Source organism: Solanum pennellii, chromosome 2 (assembly GCF_001406875.1).
Source record: "Solanum pennellii chromosome 2, SPENNV200".
In the NCBI taxonomy this organism is placed as follows: domain Eukaryota; kingdom Viridiplantae; phylum Streptophyta; class Magnoliopsida; order Solanales; family Solanaceae; genus Solanum; species Solanum pennellii.
Window position 1 is genome coordinate 42,412,473 of NC_028638.1, and position 21,155 is coordinate 42,433,627.

General features: G+C 31.6%; 3 protein-coding genes across 4 annotated transcripts; 1 reads left to right on the top strand and 2 right to left on the bottom strand.

The window, feature by feature from the left end:
- The first annotated feature begins 2,418 nt into the window (after window positions 1–2,418).
- LOC107011703 (E3 ubiquitin-protein ligase dbl4) lies at window positions 2,419–8,543 on the top strand. Its single transcript, XM_015211303.2, has 4 exons — window positions 2,419–2,614; window positions 2,908–3,620; window positions 4,286–5,046; window positions 7,879–8,543. The coding sequence occupies exons 2-4, from the start codon at window positions 3,147–3,149 to the stop codon at window positions 8,261–8,263; spliced, it is 1,620 nt and encodes a 539-aa protein (XP_015066789.1). The 5' UTR covers window positions 2,419–2,614; window positions 2,908–3,146; the 3' UTR covers window positions 8,264–8,543.
- Window positions 8,544–9,920: 1,377 nt separating this feature from the next.
- LOC107012041 (O-fucosyltransferase 23) lies at window positions 9,921–12,375 on the bottom strand. Of its 2 annotated transcripts, XM_015211765.2 has the most exons (3): window positions 12,227–12,375; window positions 11,797–11,914; window positions 9,921–11,653 (listed from the first exon to the last, which is right to left on the bottom strand). In XM_015211765.2, exon 3 carries the CDS (start codon window positions 11,523–11,525, stop codon window positions 10,215–10,217), a length of 1,311 nt encoding a protein of 436 aa, XP_015067251.1. In that variant the 5' UTR covers window positions 11,526–11,653; window positions 11,797–11,914; window positions 12,227–12,375; the 3' UTR covers window positions 9,921–10,214. The 2 variants fall into 2 exon arrangements, with proteins under 2 accessions (XP_015067251.1, XP_015067252.1); XM_015211766.2 differs by lacking the exon at window positions 11,797–11,914 and having other exon boundaries at window positions 12,227–12,374.
- Window positions 12,376–15,798: 3,423 nt separating this feature from the next.
- On the bottom strand, window positions 15,799–17,778 carry LOC107009394 (probable cinnamyl alcohol dehydrogenase 6). The gene is made up of 5 exons (XM_015208725.2): window positions 17,586–17,778; window positions 17,406–17,519; window positions 17,041–17,268; window positions 16,675–16,963; window positions 15,799–16,395 (listed from the first exon to the last, which is right to left on the bottom strand). Exons 1-5 carry the CDS (start codon window positions 17,678–17,680, stop codon window positions 16,039–16,041), a joined length of 1,083 nt encoding a protein of 360 aa, XP_015064211.1. The 5' UTR covers window positions 17,681–17,778; the 3' UTR covers window positions 15,799–16,038.
- Window positions 17,779–21,155: the final 3,377 nt, after the last annotated feature.

Here is a 21,155-nt window from a genome sequence, read left to right on the forward strand (position 1 = left end):
TTATTTTTAATTAAAATTTATTGATATTAATTATTTATATAACAAACCAAAAATTTTAAAAAATAAATTAAATCATTTAGTGATCCACCCACCTAACCCGACCCATTAAAAAAATATGATATGACCCATTTTATTTTATCTTTAATCCTAAATTAATCTAATCCTAATTCAAGGTCAAAGAGAGGGATTAATTTAGGATTAAAGATAAAATAAAATGGGTCATATCATATTTTTTTAATGGGTCGGGTTAGGTGGGTGGATCACTAAATGATTTAATTTATTTTTTAAAATTTTTGGTTTGTTATATAAATAATTAATATCAATAAATTTTAATTAAAAATAATTTAATAGATTGAGTGACTTTCTGAGGAAAGAGTGGATAGTTGAGTGACTTTCTGAGGAAAGAGTGGATAGTTGAGTGACTTTTGAGGGAAAATTGAAAGTTGAGTGACTTTCTGAGAGAAGAGTGCATAGTTGAGTGACTTTCTGAGAGAAGAGTGCATAGTTGAGTGACTTTTGAGGAAAAATTGAAAGTTGAGTGACTTTCTGAGAGAATAGTGCAAAGTTGAGTGACCATATGAGGTATTAACTCAAAGCAAAATTAATTTTTTGAGGAGGGAGGTTGGGGAGGTCAGGAATCGGGTGAAAAAATAAAATTTTAAAATTAAAAATATTATTTAAAATTGATATTTTTCCCATAAAAATATAATTTAAAGGAGAGTTTTAAAAAATACTTTTCTTAATTTTTGAAAGAAAATTATTTTCATTTTTAAAAAAAAGTGAATTGATTTAAAAAACACAAGCTAAGTTTGACTAATTTCTAAACATAACGTACTTAATAAAATAAAATAAAAAGTTTCAAGTGAAAATGGATAACTTTGTTTTATCCTAAATATCCTTTTACTGACAAAAAGAAATAAAATATGTTCAAGCTCAATCTCCAATATTTTTTAAAAAAAAAAAAGAAAAAGTAAAGAATAAAGAGGGAGTAATCATGAGTGTCTCCTAATTCAACATCTAATCATTATTTTAACTCAAATTATACTATATTTAATTAAAAGATTAATATCAAATTAATTTACTAATTGAAAGCGTTGAAAAAGTCAAAGTAAATTTTTCTTAACAAAATCCAATACATGTGCTCTCAGTTGTTAGTGGCGTGAAAGAATAAAAACGAATTTGACAGAATCTTTTCTTAAATCAAATAAATACGTCATTACGGTTTCTATTTCCTACATGACACTCTATTTTAAATATCCGTGCACTCGAGTATCTGATTCTGCCACGTCATATGTTCTATCAATATCTGATGGATTCTTTGGTTCTTTAATAATTCTAAATATAGGAATTACTTTTGGATAAATTGTTGATTTTGAAGTTTTTTTCCTTCATGCCCTTGTGGAAGTGTTTTCTAGTAGATTTTTTTTAGTATTTTGAATAGCTTAATATTTGCTCTGTATGCTGGAATGATGTATTCTATATTATTATATCAAAATTCTAACGAAAAATAGAAATTGGAAAGGAATTATAATTTATATGATCAACTTAGTATTATGATCAACTTTTACTAAAATTCTTTCGAATAATCTATAGAAGTTCTCTTTCTTCTCTAATGTTTTTTGTTTGGTTCGTTTTAGAAGTAAGCAAGTAAATACAAGTGATAGTTAAGAGAGAGTGCTATAAATAATTTTTTAATTAGACCAAACAAACAGAGAAACCACTATTCCTCGCTGCGGTATTTACTCTTGAAATATAGGGTTAGGTGACTCAGCTCCTAAATTATCGCCGGATCTGGACATGGCTCATGATTCGGTTGGTGTTTCACGCTGAGCATTATATCTCCGTCGCAATAGGTCCTTCTCTTCCTATATTACACATAGAATCAACAGCAATAATGCTGAGGCAATCAGTGTTGCGATTGACGATTCAACTCTCGAAAATAACAGTATTTTGACATCTCTCATTGCTTCGATATTTATTTCATGATAACATAATTTAACTGATATTACTATCGAGATCAATTAAAATAAATTAATCCTTTATATTTATTTTTCTATTTTCAAAAAACATTTATAGGGATTTTATAATTTCTAAAGATATTTCTCAAAACACAAAAAAATATAATTGTGAGAAACTATGAGAAAGATGTATTTCTGTCAAGTCAATTTCCATACATCTACACATTTTGGAATTCATTTTATTTTATGTTTTTGGTATTAATAGCTGATCTTAGAATTATTTTATCACATAATATATACTAAAAAAATTTAGTAAGTCTTGATTGACTGTGTAAAATTTTATTTGTTTAATAAGAATTCAATTCTTAATATCGAAATATAAATAAAATAAAAAAGATACTAAGAATAAAAAATAAAAATGAAGAGTGTAAAATCCAACCACATATAAGAACCCCCACAGCATCTGGTGCTTCTCTTTCGTCTGAACAAAAACAAAGAAAATTTACTAAAAGCTCTGCTGCTGTACTGTTGTCAGTTTGATTTTTTTTTCTTATATTATACTTGGAACAGTTTCTTTTGATAACATCATTCACATTAATTCCTTTTCATATTTAAGCTGAAACACCAGACCAGACCAGACCAGACCTACACCTCTGGTACGGAAGCTTCACTTTTTAATTTGGGGGATTTGATTTATTCGTAGTTTGATTCGCTCTTTATATGTTGTTATAGTATTTATTTATGGAACTTGTTTTTTTGTGATAATGAAAGCTCTTGAATTTGGTAGCTCAGTGGGGTTTCTTTGTTTGACTTTTCTGAGTTAAGAGTTGTACAAGGAAGAATTGCTCTATGTTTATTTTAACCCCTTTTGAGTTTCAGGGTATTTCTCACTTACTCTTTGTGTTTTGTGGATCTAGTGATAATGGGTATTTCTTGAATTTTGGTACAGGAGCTTTGAACTGTTGGAAAAATCAAAGCTTTTGAGGAGATTGGTCTTGTTTCAACCGAGATTTTAAGGGTTTCTTGGGAGATTACTGATGGGTCCTTCTTAGGTTGTTATTGGATTGTAAAGTTGTGGAGTTTTTAGAGTTGTTTTATGGATTTTGAATATATATTGTAAAAAGTTGGAGTCTTGGAAGGAGTAGGGTTGCCCAAATTATTTGTGGGTACTTCTGAGAATCTTTGAAAATGGAAGGAGAAATAGTTTGCGCTGATGGGTTGTTGGCGAATATAGAAAATGAAGTGAAATTAGAAGAAGATGAAGAAGATTTTTGTAGCTGCTGTGAAGATGAGGAGGAATTGGAAGATAGGGCGGATGAAACATCGGAGGAAGAAGAGGATGAAGTAACAGAGGACGAGGACGAGGAGGAATCAGCAAGGGAGAGTTGTGAAGTAGATCTTGATGAACATTCTGTGAAGTTATTCTTTAAGGGCATTTCTGTAGCTGGTCCTGGAGACTCTGGTTGCAGGGTATCTGGAATTGGAGTGGTTATAGAGAGGGCAGAAAGTGCTCCTCCTATTCAAATCCAGAAAAAGCTTGATTTTTATGTGGAGGAATTTGTAGCAGATTATTTGGCTTTGATGGATGGATTGCTGGAAGCTGTGAAGAACAAGATTAGAAAGGTTTACGCCCTTACCGACTCTGAGATTTTATACGAGCAGGTGAGACGTCTGTTCTCTGCAAAATATGTGTATCTCAATGTTCGCCTTTTAAGTTCTTGGTGTATTCCATCTTCAGTGGGTTGAATCTTTGTCTTAATGCAATTGTTTTTACCTTTGCAAATGAAGTATTAGTAGATGAACAACTTCCCCTCTAAGCTGCCCTCCACCTGCTGAAGAATATGATTTCATATTCATGACATTTTTACATCTTTGATCATCCCCTTCCCAGACCCAAAAGAAAAAGGAAATAAACCTCAATTACTTATTAAAACATTGGTCTTCCTTTATCTGTCTTTATTGAATTTGTCAGTTGAAAATGAATGTAAATTTCAGGCTTTCTTGGTTCTTTTACCAAAAAGATTTAGATGATACACCAAGATGGTGTCTACTTTACCAAGTAGACGTTGAGTCTGATCTGGATACTCGATTTTCCTACAACAATAGGGTATTTTCCTACCTGAAAAACAGAATTATTTAGCTACTTTCCCCCCTCTTTCGTAAAATCTCATTTATAACTTGACTACTTATTTGGATGTGACAGTAATGAGTGCTTCATCAATTTCACTTGCTGTAAATTTGTTCTGTGGTAGTAGTGTTTGTTTATCTTACGTTGTTTTAATGGTAATGTTTTATTTTTGTTGTTTGATGATGAATATTTTGATCAGATTATGCATGAAGAGAACCTTGATAATCCGCTTCTCATGGCATTGCGGCAGAGGATCCTAGATCATGCTGATGATCTGGAAACTTTTGTTTTGAAACTTGTCCCCAGTACTGGTCTGGCAAAGGCCTTGGACTTAGCCAAGGTAGCAATAGGGGTTGTCTCTTCCCATGTTGAAGGAGATGAATCAACTGAAAATTGTCCAATATGCTGCGAGGATAGACTTTTAGTGATGGTGACGACATTGAAATGTACCCACAAGTTCTGTTCTCACTGTATGAGAACTTATGTTGAGGGTAAAGTCCAATCTGGTCAAGTACCCATTAGGTGCCCTCAGCTAAAATGCAAATACCTAATCTCTGCAACTGAATGTATATCTTTTCTCCCTCTTAACTCCTATGGATCTTTATTGAGGGTCCTTGAAGAAGCGAATGCTCTCAACTCGGACAAGCTTTACTGCCCGTATCCAAATTGTTCTGTTCTTTTGGATCCTCATGAATGTATGTCCACTCGGGCTAGTTCATCAAGCCAGTCAGAGAATAGTTGTGTGGACTGTCCAGTTTGTCAAAGGTTTATGTGTGTGGATTGTAGGGTCCCATGGCATTCTTCAATGACTTGTGAAGACTACCAAAATCTCCCTTTGGAGGAGAGGGATGCTGGTGACATAACTTTGCATCGCCTGGCACAAAATAAGAGATGGAGGCGCTGTTCACAGTGCAGGAGGATGATTGAGCTCACACACGGATGCTATCATATGACATGCTGGTAATATATTTTGTTCCTTTAACTTTTTTATGCAAGATTCAGGATCCTATATTGGCTTCTGAATCAGTGAGAATAGTACATTGATATTCTGAACCTGTTAGCTACATCTTTATGTTTTCATTTCATGTACTTGTAGATCCTTATCTGATTAATATTTCCTGAAAACTGATGTTGAGATTTTGGAACATAAGCTCTAAGTTCCAAATACTCATTATTAGACAAAAGCACTATTAAACTCAGGAGCTTGGAAACCAAGGATTCTTCTAAGTAAGTGGAAATGAAGTGTTGGTTCTCCAGGAATGATCGACTATATCTGATACAAAGAGAACTATCTTTCCTCTTTATATTCCATTACCGTCCTGCATGAGAATCATCGAGGAGTATTGGTTCTTTCCTTTTACACTATCAGAAAATAAGTTCTTTTTTAGCACTTCATGTATGGAAGTTCTTTTAACATATATATTGTACCTTGGTAAGGCTTCTTGCATTTTATCTGCACCTCATCTAATTGCCTATATGGTTGTAAAGCGTTTGAAAATCAAAGTTTTCTTATTGGGAGATTCTGGAATAGGATGGCTGGTATTGCTGGTAGTGCTAATAAATGTACTGGTTTATCAACCCCTGAATGGAGAACCTACACAATCTAGAATAGTGTTGGAGGTATCTGCTTATTCACTGGTGTTAATTTTCCCATACCCGTACATTGTAGACTATGAAAGCTTATTCTTTAATAACACAGTATGATATTGAATCTTCAGTTGACTTGTTGGAAAAAAAAATGTATATACATATGTACTGTATGTGTACATGTACATATATACACATATATATGTAGAAGGATATTTAGTGGTTAGTAGGTCTATCATCCCTCTATTAACTTTTTATTATCCTCAAAAGGCTTGACAGACAAATTGACTCAACGTGCTATTACCGTTAAGCGACCAGACCACCCTTTTCTTTGAGATTTGGAGTGTCCCAGATAGCAAATAAAACATTATGTAAATGAGGATTAGGATGCTCACCGGTCATTTTGGAGTTATCCGATAATGGGAGAGGACAGTGAGACTCTCCTCAGCTAGGAGCTGATCTGAAATAGCTGAAGGCAGGGACTACTGCCTGAGTACACTGGGTAGAAGCTTGGAGTTTGAAGAAGATGTCCCTCTATGTGCATTATAGCTCAATCATGATTAAATAAACACTCTGATATCTTGATGCAAAGCTTATTATCCGTTGATAAACTACTGGGCTTTGGAAAGCTTCTGATGGTTATCTGCACCAGAAAAAGCAGGAAGCATCTAGTCAACAAGTGTCCTTAGGTGTTCCAACATCAGTGTTTGTTATAGTATTTTGACAATCTATAAGCATACCTACCCACTCTTTTACGAAACTTGCATTTGTTAAGCATATGAGCAAGGATTGCTCTATTGAAAGAATAGATTTTCAATGGATTGACTGGCTGCAAGTGTTGTCAGTGTCTGCTGTTATTAAGGAGCCCTCAAGAATCAATTGACCAATTTGATGGAAAGGTTATCTTAGGGCAAGATTATCTTTTGTGATTTTGGGTGACGGATTACATTTATGTTCGTGTGATCATAAGTTAATGATAAGCTTTTAGTGTTTCCTTAAAGCTTTAGTGGATAAACTGATGTCCTAGTATAGTTGGCAATATAATTTCTACATTTGTATCCGAGCTTGAGTGTGCCCCAATCTATTGAAAATAAGTTGTCTCAGAATCAATAGTTTCTAGCTATCAAGTGTTTTTCTGGGTTCCAAGTATCATATCTTGTTTCTATATGAGTCTGACTTGCTGTATTTGTCCCTTTCCAAATGGTTGGAGTTCTCGAACACTGTTCAAATTACTACCTCGGTACTCTACTGCTACTGATGCTACTGCTTCTTTCTCCTTCATCTACTGTTACGTTGCAGGTAGGCAGGCTTTTTTAAAAATAAGTACCCAAGCAGGCCAATGGTGAAGGTTTATAGTTAGTGATTTAAATATTAAATGAATAATGGGCAGGGAGTTAACTGAAACGAAAAAATAGCTACTTGTATCAGAAAAATGGGGTAGAAGAGCAAAAAGTGTATAGCAGTGTCAGAGCAGGGTACATACAGAATAAAAAAACGAGAACCTACAAAGGGAATCTACAAAAAATAAATAAAGAGAAGTGATTCATGTCTTGCCAAAAGAACTTTGTAAAGTGAGTTGGGTGGTAGTTTGAGGACCAAACCTAAAACTTGGTGTGTAGAATTACATTGAAGTAAGTTGGGCTCTAATAGTTGGCCTATTATTGCTTTTGAAAACAGTATGTGCTTGACTGGATACAAAGGAGAGAACAGTTAAATCACAACTGATATAGCTTGACCTGTTTATTCATAATTGATTTTTTCTTGAACTATTTATGACGTCTTCCACAGCGCTAACTTGGAAAGGCACATTGGTTTAGATAGTTGGGAAAGTTTACATCAAATACTCTGATGCTCTAAATGTAGCTAGAAAGCTTATTCTCAAGAAAAACCAACCTTCTATGACTTCTACAGATCTTTCTTTTAGGTTGCATATTTCATATTTGTGAGTGTTTGAATTTATTAGTAAGGCTGTCTGCTACGATTGCAGTCTTGCAGAGGAAACTTGCATTCCGATTGGATAATCTATCTGAGCATCAGATGAACATCTGTAGGAATGTAAAATTGAAGATAAGCTGCCCAAATGCATATACTGCCCTTTTATGTCTTTGGAACTTGTTCAGTATATACACTGCTGAAATCGAAGTTGGTGGATTGATGATTTTAAGTATTGACAGTTTTTTTTGTGTTTGTATTAAAAACTGGCAGGTGTGGGCATCAATTCTGTTATTCTTGTGGTGCGGAATACAGGGACGGCCAACAGACGTGTCAATGTGCATTCTGGGATGAGGATTACACTCAAGATTTGGTAACTCAACCGACACAACAGTTTGAGCAATGGTCATGGGACTCATTTGAGTCGCTGCCTACTATGATGGATGCATATTCAGATGAAGAGAGATCTCAGCTGGCATTGATCCAGAGATTTCTCGCTGGTGGATTCAGTCTCACAGACCACCAAGCGTATCATCAATCCCCACCACGTTGTACAGATTCTTACGTCGATGCCATGAAGGATCTCCATCAGCTTCCATGGCTCGAACGATTCGTGTCTGTGATCAGTGACAATTACTATGAAGACCACATCCAGTGAAGTATAGATAGATTTGAAGCCATCTAGCATTCAAATGGGAGATAAATGAGTATCTCACTCTCAAGACTCCTTGATAGTTTAAGCAAATAGATGTACTTTTTCATTTGCTTCATGCTAAAAGAGCTGTTGGGCCTTTTTTCCCTCTCCTCTTTTCATCCTAATTGTATGATGCATTGGAAGTTACAAGAAGCTGCTTCCTCTTCATATAAAACTGATGAGCAAAACAGCATAAATCGAAGGAGACGTTTATAATGTTAAACTTATACTCTCTTTTGCCTAATTTATACGTTATGCTTTAATGAGATATTTTATCTATCACATAATTATTTGACGACACTATCAACATTTTACTTAGGTTCTATTTATTTAACAATAGTTTGGACCGTTATAGAGTATTTTCATGATTTTTTTAAGTATCGTGTCAAATCAAAAAGGGGAAAGAGGGAGTGGATGAAAAATCTCCAAAAGGCCTATAATTAGGTTAGACATGAAATAAAACTTTATTTTATTCTATTTTTACTGCATTTATTATTATTATTATAATATGCTCGTGTAACATACTGTTTAGTCAAATGAAACTCGATTATTGTCGTGCAATATATTACATGTTTTTGTAACATGAACTTTGCAAAAATGAAAGAAAATAAACAAAAGGGATAGGAAGACGAAAGTTAGCTAAAACTTATAATAATATGGAATTAAAGGAGACTACCAAGCAACAATAATTATTGCTCATAAATGGACTACTGAATAGGGTGTGAAGATAGAAATAAAAGCAAGGTCTTAACAACCAAGCAATAATTATTGCTAAGCTCACAATTAACAATAATTATGTTAAAACATAAAATAATACATTGTCCTCACATGGATTGGATTGATAGAGCGTAGTGAACCTTTTAAATTCAAAGTCCATAAACCAATTGACTTTATTTTATTTATTTATAAAAATAAATAAATCAAGACCATTATTTGCAAGTTGAATGGTAGGCCAATTAATGTGGAAATTAAGGACCAAATAATCAGCCGCCGAATGCGTAGACAACTCAGGAATTAAATGGAAATAGACAACTCAATAAAATACAATATCTATTCTTTTCAAATTTAACAACATTTCTATAAAATATTTTTTCACATTATTGTTGAATATTAGCAAGAGAAAAAAAAAAACTTAATGCTTTGTTAATGTTAATATTGCATAGCTCAATCTTGTCAATGAACATGCTAATCATTTGAGGCCCCAATAATGCACCCATTCTAAAAATTGTGTCCATGCTCTAAAAGTACATATCAAATCATACACATGATGTTTTATGCATTTCCTATATCAGGCACATGAAAAATCAAGTCATCAAGTACAAAAAAAATCGACGAAAAAAAGTTCATTTGTGTAGGAATATAACTTCACAACAATGTAAACTATCCTGTTTCAAATGGAACATAAAGTCAAATTCCTCGTCGCGATGTTACCAAAATCCAACAACATATATATGAAAGAAGAAAACAGAATCATGGTTCAATAGAAAATTGACAATACTAAACATTGCCCTTCACAAATTACTGGAGGCTCAAGCAAACAATGAATCATTAAGGCCTAAAAATGCCAAATTCTATGTTCTTTTGTTCAGTATGAGGAACAAAGAGTATATCATAACTTCCATATAATTATATGCCTCTATTGACAGTTTACTGTAACATATCAACAAAAAATGAATGCAAAATCTGAGAGATATAACTACACAAATGCAAAGTGTACCTATTCTTCACAATCCCCAGAAAGCCGCTTTAGAATTTGTATAATCTATCTCTTTAATCATAAAGACTCGAAAGATCACAGCATAGGTTCTGCAGAGACAATGAAACTTTGAAGAAGATCGAACCAATCATCTGCATCCTAATTAATGCATCTAAAGGCTGACAAACAATAAGTAATTCAAGCCTCGAGAGCTAGCTATCAGCAAGATATGTGATTAGAACCATAGCTAATTGCTGTCAAGCTAGTGTCGGACATATTTGTTACCCACGGATAAGGGCTATTCCCTACTCCTCTTATATTGTATGCATAAGAAGGCCATCTAACATCCGAACCACACAACTTTGTCTCACCCGCTTTAATCATCTTTTGGGTTCTGTCGAGAACAACAAGGCTTGAAAATGTTGAAAAACTGTTCCCTACAAAGATATCGGATCTTAAACAGACTTCATAGTCGATAGCAGATTGAAATAGATATGGTTGCTTCTTGTAAATGTCAAAAACACCTAGTGTTTTCTTCTCATAGGGATGCAAGCCATCCTTCCAGCCATTCAATACAGTATTATCCTCCAGAAGAGTATCGGCAACAGCAAGATAAACGACAACAGGAGTTTTAAGACCCGCGATGCTTCCCACTCTGGCCATAATCTCTTCCTTACTACTACAAATTTCACTAATATTTAATCTCTGCTCCAGCTTCTTACAGTGAATCATCCAATCCTTTTCTATTCTCATGTGCACAGCTACAAAGGGAACGGGTTGTGATGAAGAGATTGACATTGCATTCTTACTTCTAACCTCCATTCCTATTTCTCTAATTTTCGAGACAACTTTATCTGCTTCCATCGATATCTCCTCTACTAAAGATAAGCATTCGAAAACCTTTGCATAGTCTTTAGTTGGCCAATGGTCATGCCACAAAAAAGGGTTCTTCCCTACTATCCGAATGATCTCACGTGCATCATATGGATGCTTACTAAATTGATTCAACTGTTCCAAATCTTTTTCCAATGTCCACCTCCTTCCACTACCTTTCTGAAGTTCAATAATATCACTTTGATTCGACACATCTGAATAACGACTCAATTGGACAAACCCTTTACAAATAGAATTAAATCTTTCGAATTGGAAGATCTTATCAAAGGAAATAGGCTTCAAAAGTTCGACTTCTTTATAAAACAGAGAAGCACTCAACTTAGGCATCAACAATGTTCGATTAAGCATACGTGCAGTCAAACAAGCTCTAGCAAAAGCAATCTTCTGATTGTTCAATCCCCACACAATCTGAGGAACTTCAAGAAACTTCTGTTTTACAGGTTGATACGATGGAAATGAACGGTTATGGACAAAGACAAAATTGTTCTGTCGAATGACCCTACCAAGTCCAGAGAATGTTGGAAGCAGAACAGTTCCAAGGAACAAAGCAATTACAACCAACAGCAAGCATTTTGCAGCCAAGAAATTCAAATGGACTCCAAAAAATCTCAATTGCTTACAATTTGACAAGTCCATTTGAGATTCAATCCAATAAGTTCATATACAAATCATCACAACACTATTCAATGAACCAAGCAACACAAAACCCATAATAGTTCAATCCTCAATTCCAGCCAGAGATTTCAAACCCAATCAACCTCTTTCTGAGCAGACAACAAAAACAAGAAAAAGGAAAGAGAAATCAAAATATTTTCCTACTGCATGTGAAAACAGAACCCTCTCACAAGACAACTATATATTCCAAAATAAAATGCAAGAAACCACAAACAGGATAACCACAACTAACCTCCTTTCAAATCCGAAAACACAACCCCCTCTGTCAGCCAATACAAATTCAATTTCTGAAAAACAGAAAGAATCACTTCCTATCTGCTCTCTGTCCAGATAGATATAGATTTCAATCTCTGGAAAAGTTCAGAAAAACCGATTAAAAAGGAAAATGGATCTTGAACATGTTAAAAATCCAACCTTTTTTGTTTACAAAAGAAAACCAACCATGAAAATCAAACATCCATTAAAACCCCAAATGAAAACTTCCAAAAAACAGAACAACAATAGCCTATAAATCAAGAAAAGGTTCAAAAATATGATGCATGCAATCCCAAAGAACAAGAAAACCCAGGTGGGGTTTGAAGCGGTGGAGTAAGGAAGAAGAAGAAGGTTTATTGTTGGAAAATAAAGGGGGGCAAAAGGGAAAGAAACAAAAAAGTTCTCACCTTTAAGTTATTGTTGGAGTGTAAAGTGAAGCCAACCAGAGAAACAAAAAAAAAGGGATTCAAAGACAATAAGGATGAATCCAAAAAGATTAATAAAAAAAATTATGTATATGTGAGAGAGAAGAAAAAGGGGAAAACCAGAAGATGAGCTTTGCATGGAACGGAATCAAGAAAAGGACTCAAAAAAAAAAAAAAACTCGTATAGCGAAAGCAAAGCTAATTGCCAACAAGGCATCACTATCATGACAACTCACACACACCAAATAGAAAATAATTTCCGAAATTAGAAAATCTTTTTTTTACTTCCTTTAAGAAGTAGCAAATCTAATTAAAGGAATAATTAATTTGTACACATCCATAGAGTAACCCAAATATTTACTCTAATTTATAGGGTGTTGACAATATGAGGTTGTTTAATATGGGAATTGGATTGACAAAATTATTCTTTGAGATATTTCATAGAAATAGTTATTTCGTTCATATATATTAAAACTAAAATTTGGTATTTTATCTATTATGGTATAAAACAAATATTGAACAACTAATTTTTAAACTAACTACTCATATTTAATCAAACACATCTCCTTATTCCTCTTGTCAAACAACTTTTATTTGAATTTAATGGATTTCTACACTTGTAAGGAATTTAATCTAATAATTACTTGTATAATATTTACATAATATATGTATAGTGTCTTGATGCAATTAAACATTTTTCACATGTTCGCATCCAACTATATATTTATGAGATCTATACAATAATTCATACAAAATTTAATATTGTGAAAGTGGTAAATGTATATATTGTAGGAGCATAATAAGTAAGAAGAACCTAAAAGAGAAGTTGGAAGATTCAAGAACAAAGATTGGGATCGAATAACACAAAATCACGTGCTTTTTTGTTCGAAACGCATTTTAAATTTTGAAATTTAAATTTAAAAAAATTAGTTAAGTATTTAAAATTGTTAATTATTATGATATATTTTTATTTTAAAAACATTACATATCTGAATTTGGCTGAGGACAGAAGAAGTGACAAACAAGTAGGTAAAGGATATTGAGAATGAGGATTGAGGAGAAGAAAACAAAGACAAAAACAATACTATATATGAGGGAGAAAAGGAGAAAAGATGAGTGATTCACTTCACTACTTTTTAAAGAGAAGAACCTAAAAATGAACTATCTATTCTATTCTAATCTAATCTCACGAGGAGGAACAAGACAACTTCATTCCCTATAAAAAGTGAAAAGCCACATCATATATATGCTCTTTTTTATATTCTCAATAAAAAATAAAATTGTCCCTTTCTTTATTTTATATGACTATTATGTTCTTTTTACGACTACTTATTTTGAATTCAAATTCAAATACGTAATAATAATTCATTACAAGAAAAAAAAAAGTTATGTTTAGATTTTTGAGTTGAGAATGTATCAAAGATCGTATCTTTATCTGTTAAGATAGCAAAAGTATATATATATATATATGTGTTATTCTCTCCTTATTTTATTTGTAGTATTATATATAATATATATAGCTCTTAAATCTCATTTGTGGTACTATATTACACGTATGTTATTATTGCTTACGTCGTTCATTTTAAAGAATTTGCCAAAAGTCTTATTACTCCTTTTTCAAATCAAAGATTTTTCATTTTTTTATTTTTCATATAATTATTGTGTATATGGATGTGAATCTACTTTCTGTTTCCTAAGACTTCTTTGCATCATATTGGACCAAAGGTTTATTAAAAAGTAGCTCTATTCTTTGATTTTTCTAGATTTAGAGTCACATCACAAAAGGGATTTGCAAGATTTAGGGCCAACTTAAAATAAATCAAGTTGGTTAACTTGTCTCATAAGTGTAATTTGTGCAAATAATTAGATGGGATCAGTTGGAATCATTCTTGAAAATCATATTTTATTATTTGATTGTCTGTTTATTGTCTGTTTACCATGTGAACCCACTATTTCTTCAATTTTTAGTACTTAACTAATGGTCCTGTTTTTTTTTGGCTGGCACACAACTGTACAAACTACGAAGTAGCTAAGACAGTTGGATATATAGTGTAGGAACCAGTTGAGAACCTTGTGACTGTGGCCAACTTTATCCAATTGATCTAATACGCACGCTGTTTAATTAATTTTATTTTTATTTGATTATTTATATTTATATTTAACTAAAGATAGAAAAATTAGAGCCGATTTAAATTGAGCATTTTGTTAGAAAAAAAATAAGGGTGGGTGGGGGTAGGGGAAATTAAGTCTTCTAGTAATTAATTATCATAATCCCTAAGAGGGCGGCATGGTTGCTACAAATATTCCTTTTTATTGACCAATTTGCTACTAGTGGTATTTAATTAGCCGACTTATTTTGTTCTATTTTAATTGCACGTTTTACTTTTTCCTCATTAGTCAATGATCACTGCTATTAGCGACATTAATATGGTTAAGGCCAGTTGGCCGATCCCATCTAATTCGTAATTGATTGGGTTGTGCTATAATTTTTTAAGCTAATCTTAGAAATAGATTTTTATCTCAGCTTGAATAAATTTATTGATTTGTTAGGCTTCAGAAATATAGATAGAATCAGTTGTGGATAAATAAAAATAAAATAGAGTATTGAAAATAACTTAAGTCTAAACTCAAAATCTATTTCGTGTTTAAAATATTACAAATTATGTTTATAAAATATGTACTACATAAAGAAAAATCCTAAAATTTCTAGGGACTCACTACATAGGCCTTAGCCTATGGAATATTGTCATAATTTTTGTGTTTTATTATTATCATTGAAAAATAATTATGTTAATATTTTTATTTAGCTATTTATGATTTTACTTGAAATCAAACTTAATAAATATTATAAAGATAATTTTATTTGCGAATTTGATTAACAAGTAGTAATACTAACACCATGTAATATTGTCTTGTCGATATTTATGATAACATTTTCAAGTTATAATTTAATTTATAAATTATATAACATAATACTTTTAAGAAAAGACAGTTGGTCTGGCAAAGCCTATAGTCCACGTACTTTTGGGTTGGGCCGACCATTTTATGATCCACTCCAAAAACGGGCTAGTCTGGCTTGACTCGTAAAATTTCAAAGTTTATATGAGTTAGCTCAGATAAGATAGATCAGCCCATATTGACAGCTCTAGTAACTACCATGCATATTAATTTGAAAAATGCTCCTCCTTTTTCTTCGATGAATCTTTTTTCCTTTAATTATAATTGAAACGTTATAATTTCAAAGACTAAATAGTGGCATAATTTTTTTTTTGTTGAGGGGCACATTGTATTCAAAAATCAGAGCAATAAATCTTTGAACGATAATTTATATAACATGTTGATTATAAATACTCATATTTATTATTATGATATAAATATAATATAATAATATCGTTAAATTCTTTATTTGTTGTAGAATAGTGAGAAGTAACTAGAACATGCTTTGTTTTCTTTCCCTATTAGCTTTGGTGCTATATTATGGAGTTGATGAAATATAAGTCTAAGCCCAAGAGACTACACATCATTGGGCCACATATACGATTGTCCTTCCGATCTATCATGTAGAATCAAGCCCAATACGGTATATGGGCTAAAGCCCATAACACTGGTAAACCCAAAAGGTAACTATTTACAAGTGGGTACCAAAGCACAAAAACAAAGTATTCAACTCATAACAATCAATTTCATACATATAAAATAAGCATACCTAGTACATGAAATAAGATGTACACTCACTCCAACTCAATATATCGATTATCATCGATACTTAAAACTCGAAAAATTCCCTAAATGACTTAAAGGTTCGATGATTGAGCAGCAATGTCGATCACAAAGCGATACTTAATATCATTCTTCTCAATTCTTTCATAAGCTTCATTTATCTGATGAGGTGTGATTATCTCTATGTCACACATGATGTTGAACTTCCCACAAATGTCTATCATTTCTTGTGTTTCTTTTATACTTCCAATCATGCTTCCTTTCACACTTCTTTTACCAAATATCAATGGAAATGATGGAAGGTCCATGGGCTTATCTGGTGCACCCACTATCACAAAAGTTCCTTTAATTTTAAGCAATTCCAAGTAAGGCCCAAGAGAGTGATTGGCTGAGACTGTGTCCAATATGAAGTCCAAACTCCTATGCCTTGACTGATGATAGTAAATGAAATCCAACACAAAGAAAATTGATTAATATAGCAATTTTAAAAGTTTATATATCTATCCTAAATACTTATCAATATGTTAAAATTTTTAAAATTGAGCTAGGCCAAAAGCTCATTTTATCGTGGTATCAAAAGTCAGGTTCAACACAGTTATTATATTATATCATCAATACATGTTTCGGCGTTAGCGTGTGAAGAGTTAACATTGAGTTCTCACATCGACTATTTAAAGGGTAAGAAAGGTGTGATAATCTACATAACAAACCTTCATTTGTTGTGGATTAGAGCTAACAATGAAATCATCAGCACCTAATTTGGTTTTGGCTTCTTTTTCTTTTGATAAAGAAGTGCTTATGACAGTGACATGATGTCCAAAAGCTTTTGCAAATTTAATAGCCAAATGTCCTAATCCTCCCAAACCAATGACTCCTATATTTTGTCTTTCTGAGCCAATCAAGTTGTTATCTTTCATTGGACAAAACACAGTTACTCCTGCACATAACAATGGTGCTGCTCTATCCATGGGTAGGTTATTTGGTATAGCAACCACAAACCTTCAAAATTATAAAAAAAAAATCAAAGAATTATGAAATATCGATATCAAAAACTTCGATATCTATACTAATTGTACCTATAATCAGCAACGATCATGTTTGAGTAGCCTCCATAAGTGATGCTTCCATCCCAAAAGACACCATTGTATGTGAACTGCACTTTGTCACAGTAATTTTCTTCAGAGGTTTTGCAAGATTCACACTGTAAGCATGATGCTGACATGCACCCAACTCCTACTTTATCCCCTGTTTTGAAGTTGCTCACATTGCTTCCAACTTGTACAACAATCCCTGTAATCTCATGCCTATATAACAACAATTGAAACAAATTAGAATTTCAAACAACAATAACATATTCAGTATAGTGAAGTCTGGAGAGGGTAGAATATACGTAGATAAAAAAAAACAAAACAGGGGAATTTATTTGTGATTTGATTATTACCCTGGAACAACAGGATACATAGTGATACCCCAATCATTCTTGGCATAGTGAAGGTCAGTATGACAAATTCCACAGTACAAAATCTTGATTGTCACATCATTTACACCATTTTCTCTGCATAAACATGAAAAATATGTCATTTTTTCTGGAACTTAGAGTTAAATATTATGTAATAATTACCTTCTATTGAATGTGTAAGGTGTGATTTTGCCAGAAGAATCAAGAGCTGCCCATCCAGAAACAACTTGAGTGTGCTTTGGAGTTGTTTTAGCCATTCAATTAAAATTATCCCTTTGATTTTTTTATTTTTTATTTTTTTTTGAGAATTGTTGGCTGAAAATAGAGTTTGAGAGGGTTATTATATGCAAAGTACAACATAGAGCTCCTTTTATAGTGATTAAATTAGACTTTCAAAAGGGTTGTTAGGACTATTACAATAAATAAATAATACACTTCTATTAGAAATTACTGTTGACTTTTTTTTTCTATTAGAAATTACTGTTAGACTTTTTTTTTTATTATTTGTCATACTCTTTCTGTCCATATTTATTTGTTCATATTTTCTCTTTTAGATGTTCCTGTTTATTTATTTATTTTGACTCAAGAAAGAGCAAATTCTTTTTTTCTATTATACCCTCATTTAAACTTCTTGAAAATTTCTAATTTTTAATTCATCCTTTTTAAAATCATATTTAATAAGAATAAATTGTAACTTCACTATGTTAATTATTGCTATCTTAATATGTGTGCCTTTTCTAAAGTGGACAACTAAATAGAAATCGAGGGAATATTTGATTTCGTACATCATTAATAAAGTCATTGATTTGACCATTTTACCATAAAAAGTTAATAAGTAATTAATGATAAAAATAAACATGAAAAAATTAATTATATATTTTTATATATTTAAAGTGATATTAAAATTGAAAATTTATTTTTTAAATAATAAACTAGTAAAAACAAACAAATTATATCCCATACTCATTTCCAAGAAAATACATTCAATAAATAACAACATACTACTCCGGTATAGTCTAGATCCTGGCCTACCTCTTCTTTTTTCTTCTTCATGAAATGACTAAATATATGAAGAAAGGAAATGAAAATCCAACAGAAATTCCTCTTTTGATTTTGTCAGTAATTTCCAAGAAATCCAACAGAAATTAGTCCTGGACTATCTTTTTTTTTTTCTTCTACCGATTCAATAAAAAAATAATACATCATTATATTATTAATGTGTGACGAATAAATAAGAATTTCATATATTTACTTATTTCTTGGCTCTACATTTATAGTAGAAACAATTTAACATATAATTATAAACATGATAACGCTAAATTTTAGTTTTTGACTTTGAAATTGTAATTTTCAGAGTACTAAGAAACAAAAGTTAGCTCAAGATCAACTTCCAAATCATTTACTACTCCAAAATTATGGGGCAATTAAAAGAAGAAAAGAATAAGATAACATGACAAATAATAAAAATAAACATCCACTTAATGAAATATCACAAAGAGGAACAAAACAGCCACCACATACTTTCTTTAGTCAAAAAATAATTCAAGTTCACACATTTTCCACTTCTTAGTGCACCATTCCAAAAGTTGTTAGAGCTGTTAAAAAGAAAGAAAATAATAAAGTAAAACAGAAATTTTCTTATTCATTTCCTTAATCCTTCTTTATTTAACCCATGAATTTCCTAGAATATTGTTTCTAATTTACTCCTTACATAAATATTCCACTATTGAGTACGCATCCTTCTCTTGTCTTTATTTTATTTCTTCCATACATTTTTCTTAATTAATGTCATTATTATTGTTTTTTTAAATCGTAAGTACCTTCGTATTTCTATTGGTATTCAGTTATTTATATTTGTTTTTAAACTTTGTATGTTTTTTAACAAATAAATAATAGGAGTATTTTAAACTAGCTAGAGAGTATTTTAGTGGAAAACGTTCATCCCTTAAAGACTTTGACTTTCAAAGTCTTGCATCTCCATTTATTTGTTATTTTCACATTAATTTAATTTGATTTCGAAGCTTGTTGAATGTTGTTGACTTCCTTCGATTTTTTTCCTCCTTACTACACTAATTGTGAATGGTATAGTGTACACCTAGCAAGTAAGGATGGGGTCGTTTTACCTCATTAAAATTATGGTGGTATTAATAATATATGGTTTGTTATGATTGAACTTATATACTCTCACCATCCGGTATTGTTTGTCATGGTTTCTATTTTTAGAGTTAAATTATAAAAATTTTGACTACTATTTTAAGATGCATTTTTTAATCATATTAATATGCAAAAAAATGTAATGTATAGTACTTTTCATATAGTTTTAGAATATCTAATTTTTTTGTTTTAAATATCGAATTAATGGATTTAATTTACCTTTGAAAATTAGTCAAATTGACTTTCGATAAGCACAACATGACAAACATTTCCGGACGGAGGGAGTATTAAGTATTATTTTATGTAGATTTTAATTATATTTTTGATTAGTTATTTAGTATTAGTTGAATAGTTGTTCCACCTTTTATATATATATTAGTTATGCGGGTTTTTTAGATTATGAATCAAACGTTTTGAATTAATTATACATGAATAACTTATTTTTTATCTACATAACTAAATCATACTCATAAATTATATAAACATTATTATATGAACAATTTATTTTTAATTCAACTATCAAATAATCTGACCAACTTAGTCGGGTTTGATGTGGCATGAGGTAGGAGTAGGGTTAGGGTTTGGGTTGATTTGGGGGGTCAAGTTTTTTGATTGGGACGGTGCTTGGGAGGGGTATGTTTGGGGAGGGAGAACGAGACAATCAACATGAAATGAAATGTTATTTAAAGAAATGTACTCAACTTTTAATGTTATGATTTTCTTTTAAATTAAATTATAAGAATTTTGACTAACATTTTATAATATAGTTTTTCATCATATTTATATGCAAAAAATAGTAATATATATTATAGTAATTTAAGTATAGTTTTTGAATATCTATTTTTTAATTTAAATTATTCTAATTTAACTTTAAAAATTAATCAAATTAACTTTTGAAAGTCATAACATGTTAAATAAAAATGGATGGAGAGAGTATCTTATACTCTGATCAAGAAAGTTATTTCTCTTGATTTGTAAAAATATTATATCTAAAAAATAATCGGTAATAAATTTGAGTAATCAATCATATGAAAAAATAGAAAGATATAATAATTTTTCATATTTGTTTTTCCTGAAAATAACAAAAAAAAAATCGTTTGATCTTACTTGTCATGTTTGTTTGTTTAGAAATCAAATAGGGAAAATGTATAAATTCACATCTGAACTTATTTCAAAAAGTCAGCTATACGTTTAAATCAATATCGTGATCTATTACACACCTCATTAAATAGTGATTTTCTTTTATCCCTGAGACGTGTAGTATCACTCTCACAATGGGAGGTGTAACGCACTTGTGCCACATCAATACCATGTCACTGCAATATCACATGTCATATCAAATTTTGACTTAAATTTTCCATATCACTCAATTGTTTCTTCTTCAATGAACACTATTATGAGATCACTACCATTGTCATCATATTACTACCAAATTTATATATTTCACCAGGAAAATTAAAATAGTCACCATAAATATCACCACCTACGATCAAATTCACCCAAAATAATACTAGCACCAGTATCCCCACAAAAAAATCAAATGGAAAAGGGTCTGATATACCCCTCAACTTTGTCATT

Bases quoted from the DNA above. Each gene is read 5' to 3' on its own strand.
- LOC107011703 (XM_015211303.2), top strand. From the start codon at position 3,147: ATGGAAGGAGAAATAGTTTGCGCTGATGGGTTGTTGGCGAATATAGAA. The intron at 3,621-4,285 runs GTGAGACGTCTG...TATTTTGATCAG, and splicing joins CTGAGATTTTATACGAGCAG to ATTATGCATGAAGAGAACCT. The intron at 5,047-7,878 runs GTAATATATTTT...AAAAACTGGCAG, and splicing joins TGCTATCATATGACATGCTG to GTGTGGGCATCAATTCTGTT.
- LOC107012041 (XM_015211765.2), bottom strand. From the start codon at position 11,525: ATGGACTTGTCAAATTGTAAGCAATTGAGATTTTTTGGAGTCCATTTG.
- LOC107009394 (XM_015208725.2), bottom strand. From the start codon at position 17,680: ATGGCTAAAACAACTCCAAAGCACACTCAAGTTGTTTCTGGATGGGCA. The intron at 17,520-17,585 runs GTAATTATTACA...ATGTTTATGCAG, and splicing joins CCTTACACATTCAATAGAAG to AGAAAATGGTGTAAATGATG. The intron at 16,396-16,674 runs GTTTGTTATGTA...TACTATCATCAG, and splicing joins CTAATCCACAACAAATGAAG to TCAAGGCATAGGAGTTTGGA.